At 23.8% G+C, this 7078-nt stretch overlaps 1 protein-coding gene across 2 annotated transcripts in view; it reads left to right on the forward strand.

The window, feature by feature from the left end:
* The window catches only part of LOC117180367 (TATA box-binding protein-like protein 1), a 38627-nt gene that overhangs the window by 21924 nt on the left and 9625 nt on the right, over positions 1 to 7078 (forward strand). For both annotated transcript variants that reach the window (XM_033372835.1, XM_033372836.1), the window contains exons 3-4: positions 1300 to 1550; positions 1643 to 1737. In XM_033372835.1, the coding sequence (XP_033228726.1) occupies positions 1300 to 1550; positions 1643 to 1737 (346 nt within the window). The remainder of the gene's footprint in view (positions 1 to 1299; positions 1551 to 1642; positions 1738 to 7078) is intronic.

Genomic DNA, 7078 nt, shown 5'->3' on the forward strand with positions numbered 1-7078 from the left:
TTTTTTTTTTTTTTTTTTTTTGAAGAAAATTAATATTTTTGGTGGAAAATTATTTTTTCTTTGTTTCAAAACTCAAGTATGTCATTTAAATATTCAAAATTTTATTTGAAAATTCATCTATTTCAGTTGGTGATTCATAATTTCAGTTGAAAATTAATCGCTTTAGTTAAAAAAATTTTGTTTGCAAATTAATTTTTGTAACTGTAAATTTAACAGTTTTAATTTTTTTAACTGATATATTTTAGTTAAAAATTCAACTATTTAGTGGATAATTTATGTATTTTGTTGAAATTTTTTTTGTTTATAAATGGTTAATCTTCTTGTTTGAAAATTTATCTTTTTGATTGAAAATTGATCTATTGAAGTTGATGGTTGATAAGTTTACTTAAAAATTCATCACTCTGGTTACAAAAAAATATGTTCTATAAATTTAATTTTTTGAACTGTAAATTCAAGTATTTGGCTGCGAATTCTTATATTATCTTGAACAATATATATTTTTTTTTTTTTGAAGAAAATTAATATTTTTGGTTGAAAATGATTTTTTCTTTATTTGAAAACTCAAGTATATCATTTAAATATTAAAAATTTTAGTTGAAAATTCATCTATTTCAGTTGGTGATTCATAATTTCAGTTAAAAATTAATCGCTTTAGTTAAAAAAAAATTTTGTTTGCAAATTAATTTTTGTAACTGTAAATTTAACAGTTTTAATTTTTTTAACTGATATATTTTAGTTAAAAATTCAACTATTTAGTGGATAATTTATGTATTTTGTTGAAATTTTTTTTGTTTATAAATGGTTAATCTTCTTGTTTGAAAATTGATCTTTTTGATTGAAAATTGATCTATTTAAGTTGATGGTTGATAATTTTACTTAAAAATTCATCACCCTGGTTGAAAATTTTTATTTATTTTATTTTTTTTTTTTTTGAAAACTCAAGTATGCCAGTTAAATATTCATCATTTTAGTTGAAAATTCATCCTTTTCAGTTGACGATTCATAATTTCAGTTTGAAAATTAATCACTTTTGTTTAAAATTGTTTCATTTTTTTTGTATGGAAATAAATTTTTTTTACTGTAAATTTAACCATTTTATTTTTGGTTGAAAACTGATATATTTTAGTTAAAAATTCAACTATTTCGTAGACAATTCATCTATATTGTTGAAAAATTGTCATATTTTGGTAGAAAATTAATTTTCTTGGTTGAAAATTTAAGTAGAACATCCTGTCTGAAATTTTTGAAATGAAAATTTCGATAGTTTGGTAAGTGTGTTTGTGGCTTGAATTTTTGCAGATGATCACCATGAAGTTGAGAAAGCCCAAAACCACCGCCTCGATCTGGTCATCGGGAAAAATTTCCTGCACTGGTGCAACGAGCGAAGACGAGGCGAAAAAGGCAGCCAGAAGATTTGCCCGCTCGCTTCAGAAGCTCGGCTTCCAAGTGCGATTTCATAATTATAGAATAGTCAATGTTCTGGGCTCGTGCACCATGCCATGGAACATAAAGATAACAAAATTTTCTGAAAAGCACAAACCACGAGCAGAGTAAGTAGTTTTTCTCTTTTTTTTTCGAAATTCCAAATTTGAGTTGATATTTTTTCGAACTTTTTTTGTTATCCGCTTTTTGGTTTCTTCAGATACGAACCGGAACTACATCCAGGTGTTACATATAAAATACCAGATCCGAAGGCTACTCTGAAGATATTTTCGACAGGCAGCGTCACAGTAACTGGTATGTGAACATTTTTTATGGCATTTTTTTTACATAATTGCATTAACCATGAATAAATTTTTAATTTCAATTTAAAAAGAAAAGGGAACCATAATTAAAATTGTGGGGCTAGTAAAAAAAATGCGTTATAATATTATTTTTAATGAACAAATAGCGTTTAAAAAAACTGATCGATTTTTAAATAAATAATTCAATTTTCAACAGATTAGATGAATTTTAAACAATATAGTAGAATCCTCCACGAAAACATATTTATTTTTTCTGTACTAAATAGTTACATTTTTTATTAAAAAAGATTGATTTTTGATCAAAAGATGAATTTTCAGAAAATATGATGTTTTAACAAAAAAGTTTATTTTAAACCAAATAGTTGAATTTTCTACACAAATAAATGAACTGTCAAGCTAAAAAGAACTATCAGGAAAAAAAATGTCGTTTAACAAAATAATAATTGAAGTTTTAATCAAATAGTGGACTTTTCAACCCAAAAAGAATATATAGGAGTACAATAAAAATAATTGGAAATTTTGAAAGCCAGGAAGACGATTTTTTTTATAAGTTTGTTGAATATTTAACAAAAAAGATCATTTTTGAATAAGAAAGATGACTTTTTGACCAATAAAGATGAATACTGAATCCAAATGGACCAAAAGTTTCATTTTTGACACAAAGATCATTTTTTAATAAATTAGTTGAATTCTTGACTCGCAAAGATGAGTTTTAGGCAATAATTTAATTACTATATAGGAAAAATGTCATTGCTACAAGAAAAAAAGAATTGTCCATGCAAAAGAACGGATTTTCGACGAAAAAATGTAATTTTTTTTTAACAAAATATTTTAACTTTGAACTTGCAAAGATGAATTTTCGGACAAAAAAGAATCAACTTTAAACAAAACAGTTGAATTTAGAAGCCAAAAAAGGCGAATATTTTTCGCAGATAGTTCAATTTTGAACAGAATAGTTCAGTTTTAAATAAGAAAGATGACTTTTTGACCAAAAAAGATCAATTTTCAATCCAAAAGGACCTGCAAAGATGAGTTTTTGACCATATGTTCGAATTTTCGAACAAAAAGAGGTAAAAATTTAACCAATATCCAAATAGTTGAACTTTGAAGCTAAAAATACTACTCTTTTTCAAAAAGAGTTTAATTTTCAACAGAAAAAATAATTTCTAAATAAGAAAGATGAATTTTCAATTCAAAAGGAGGAGTTTTTTAACAAGTTAATTTTCATTGAAAAAGATAATATTTTGTAAAAAAATAGTTTAATTTTCAACTCGCAAAGATGAATTTTTGACAAAAATTTTTGTTAATAAATAGAAAGGATGTATTTCTTACCAAGTAAAAAACGTACAATGATCAATTTTCAAGCCAAAGAGACGTATATTTTTCAGCGACGCTTCCATTTTCAAGAATAAAGTTAATTTTTAAATAAGAAATATGACATTCTGACAAAAAAGCATGAATTATGAATCCAAAAGGACGAATTTTGGGTTCACAACAAATTTAATCATTTTTAAGTAGGAATTATGACTTCTTGACCAAAAAAGATTGATTTTTTTTCCAAAAGGACGAATTTTCTATGCAAATCAGTTAAATTTCCGACGAAAAAACATGGATTATTAACAAAAAGTTTATTTTTAAATAAGAAATATAACTTTTTGACCAAAAACGTTGAATTTTCAATCCAAAAGGACGAATTTTCGATTTAAAAAATATTTAATTTCCGACGAAAAAGATTAATTTTAACAAAAAGTTTATTTTTAAATAAAAAATATGACTTCTTGATCAAAAAACAGACAATTTTGTATCTAAAAAGGCGAATTTTATATTCAAAACAGTTTAATTCTCGACGAAAAATGTGAATTTTAACAAAAAGTTTATTTTTAAATAAAAAATATGACTTCTTGATCAAAAAACAGACAATTTTGTATCTAAAAAGGCGAATTTTATATTCAAAACAGTTTAATTCCCGACGAAAAACATGAATTTTAACAAAAAGTTAATTTTTAAATAAGAAATATGACTTTTTGAAAAAAGTTGAATTTTCAATCCAAAAGGACGAATTTTCGATTCAAACAATTTTAATTTCCGAAGAAAAATTTTAATTTGAACAAAAAGTTTATTTTTAAATAAAAAATATGACTTCTTGACCAAAAAACAGAAATCTTTTATCTAAAAAGGCGAATTTTATATTCACAACAGTTAAATTCCCCACGAAAAACATGAATTTTAACCAAAAGTTTATTTTTAAATAAGAAATATAACTTTTTGACCAAAAACGTTGAATTTTTAATCCAAAAGAACGAATTTTCGATTCAAACAATTTTAATTTCCGAAGAAAAATTTTAATTTGAACAAAAAGTTTATTTTTAAATAAAAAATATGACTTCTTGACCAAAAAACAGAAATCTTTTATCTAAAAAGGCGAATTTTATATTCACAACAGTTAAATTCCCGACGAAAAACATGAATTTTAACCAAAAGTTTATTTTTAAATAAGAAATATGACTTTTTTGACCAAAACCGTTGAATTTTCAATGCAAAGTGACGAATTTTCTACGAAAAGGATGACTTATTTAACAAAATAGTTGAACTTTTAACTTGCAAAGATGAATTTTCATGCCAAAGAGACTCATATTTTCGGTCGATAGGTTCAATTTTAAAGAATAAAGTTCATTTTTAAACAAGAAATATGATTTTCTGACCAAAAAAGTTGAATTTTTGATCCAAAAGGGTTATTTTTCTATTCAAAACCGGTTCATTCTCGACGAAAAAGATGAACTTTAACAAAAAAAATTATTTTTAAAGAAAAAATATGACTTTTTAACCAAAAAAGGGTTAATTTTCAATCCATGAGGATGAATTTTCTTTTCAAACTAGTTGAATTTCCTAAAAAAAATGATGAATTTTAACAAATAGTTAATTTTTAAATAAGAAAGATAAATTTTCAAAACAAAAGGATAAGTTAGTCGATGGTCGTCATGAAAACTCTTCATTGAATAGCCCCTCGATTTAAATCGATTCGGGATGTTCAGCGAGCTTGAATACCTGGAAATCTCGTTGAATTTTTCATAAGAACCTTGCATTTTTATTAATTGTTTATTCTTTGCTTATAAAATATTTATTTTATGTAAATGAGGAGAGGAATTAAAATATCTCCCTTTTATGACTAATTTTCCTCTTTGTTTTCATTTGATAAAAGCCTAAAATGATACATAAAAAATATAAACTTAATAATTTAACAGACTTTAAGAGTCCAAAATACCAGAAAAAATTAATTTTCAATGAAGAGGTTGAGTTTTGAGACTAAAAAGTTGAATTTTTTAGAAAATAATTTGAATTTTTAACCCGAAAAGAATGAATTTTGCAATAAGAAACTTAATTTTAAAATAAGAAAGATGCATTTTCAACCAAACAGTTTATTTTAAAAGAAAAATTAATTTTTCTTCCAAATTTTGCATTTAGTAAAATTTTTAACTAAATAGTAAACTTTTTAACCAAATAATTAAATTATGAACAAAAGTTGAACATTCAAGTGAAAGTGACGAATTTTCAACATACAGCGTTGAATTTTGCATAAAATTCTCTGCAAAATAGTTCAATTTTCAACCCGAAAATATTGATTTTTCTTCAAAAAGTTCATTTTCAACATAGCAGTTAAATGTAAGATTTCTAAAATTTCAGAAAGATTTCAGGTAGATATCAAAGATCCCACCAAAATTTTAATAATTTCGCAAAGTTTTGGAAGGTTTCAGAAATATTTCCCATAGATTTAAAAGATTCACTCATAGTTTTATAATATTGCACAAGGATTTAAATAATTTCCAAAATATTTCAAAATTTTACGCAAAGATTTCGCAAATATTGCCAAATATATCAAAAATATTTTTAATGTTTTGCAAATATTTCCAAAAATTTGAATGATTTCCCAAAGATTTAAAAAAATCATAAATATTTCCCAACGATTTCGGATAGATTTAAAAGATTTCACAAAGTTTTCAATTATTTCACGATAATTTCAGATAGATTTCAAAGAGCGTACAAAGATTTAGATGATTTTCCAAAGATGTCAATAGTTTCAGTAATATTATCAAATATTTCAAAACTATTTCCTAATATTTCAAAAAAATTATAATGATTTTCCGAAGATTTCAAATATTTTACAAATATTTCAAATATTTCTCAACGATTTCGGACAGATTAAAATTATTTTGCAACAGATGCAATGATTTCCCCAATATTTCAATTATTTCACAAATATTATCAAATATTTTTTGAATATTTCTAATATTTTTTCAAGATTTAATATATACTTCCAGGAATGCCAAAGATTTCAGTAATTTCAGAAATAATATCAGATATTTAAAAAATATTTTAAACATTTCGCAAATATTTCCAAACATATCATAAAGGTGTCAAATATTTCGCAAAAATTCACAAAGTTTCCAATTATTTCACGAAAATTTCAGATATATTTCAAAGATTGCACAGGATTTAAAGAATATCACACGAGGTTCTAATAATTTCGCAAATATCAAATATCTCAAAAATATTTTTAATATTTCGCAAAGATTTCAGATAGATTTTAAAGATTGCACAAAGATTTCATTGATTTCCCAAAGATTCTAATAGTTTCACAAATATGGCCAAATATTTCAGAAAGATTATAATGATTTTTGAAAGATTTCAAATATTTTACAACGATTTCGGACAGATTACAAATATTTCTCAAAGACTTCAATGTTTTCGTAAAGATTTCAATTATTTCAAAAATATTATCAAGTATTTTTTGTAAATATCTCAAATATTTTGAAAAGATTTCCAAAGATATCAAAAAGATTTCAATGATTTTCTAAAGATTTTAAATATTTCAAATATTTCACAACGATTTCAGATAGATTAAAAATATTTCTCAAAGACTTCAAAGATTTCCAAAAGGTTTCTCATAGTTTTCAACAATTTCACAAATAATATCAGATATTTGAAAAATACTTCAAATATTTCCAAAGATTTCCAATATTTCGCAAAGATTTCAGATAGATATCAAAGATTTTAATGATTACCCAAATTTTTCATAAAGATTTTTAATATTTCGCCAAGATTTTGGATGGAATTAAAGGGTTTCACAAAGATTTCAATAATTTCACGAATATTAACAAAATTTTTTTAAATATCTCATATATTTTGAAAAGATTTCCAAAGATATCAAAAAGATTTCAATGATTTTATAAATATTTTTTACAGATTTCAAATGTTTGACAACGATTTCAGATAGATTAAAAATATTTCTCAAAAACTTCAATTTTTTTACAAAGATTTCAATTATTTCACAATTA

Source organism: Belonocnema kinseyi, chromosome 9 (assembly GCF_010883055.1).
Source record: "Belonocnema kinseyi isolate 2016_QV_RU_SX_M_011 chromosome 9, B_treatae_v1, whole genome shotgun sequence".
Taxonomy (NCBI): domain Eukaryota; kingdom Metazoa; phylum Arthropoda; class Insecta; order Hymenoptera; family Cynipidae; genus Belonocnema; species Belonocnema kinseyi.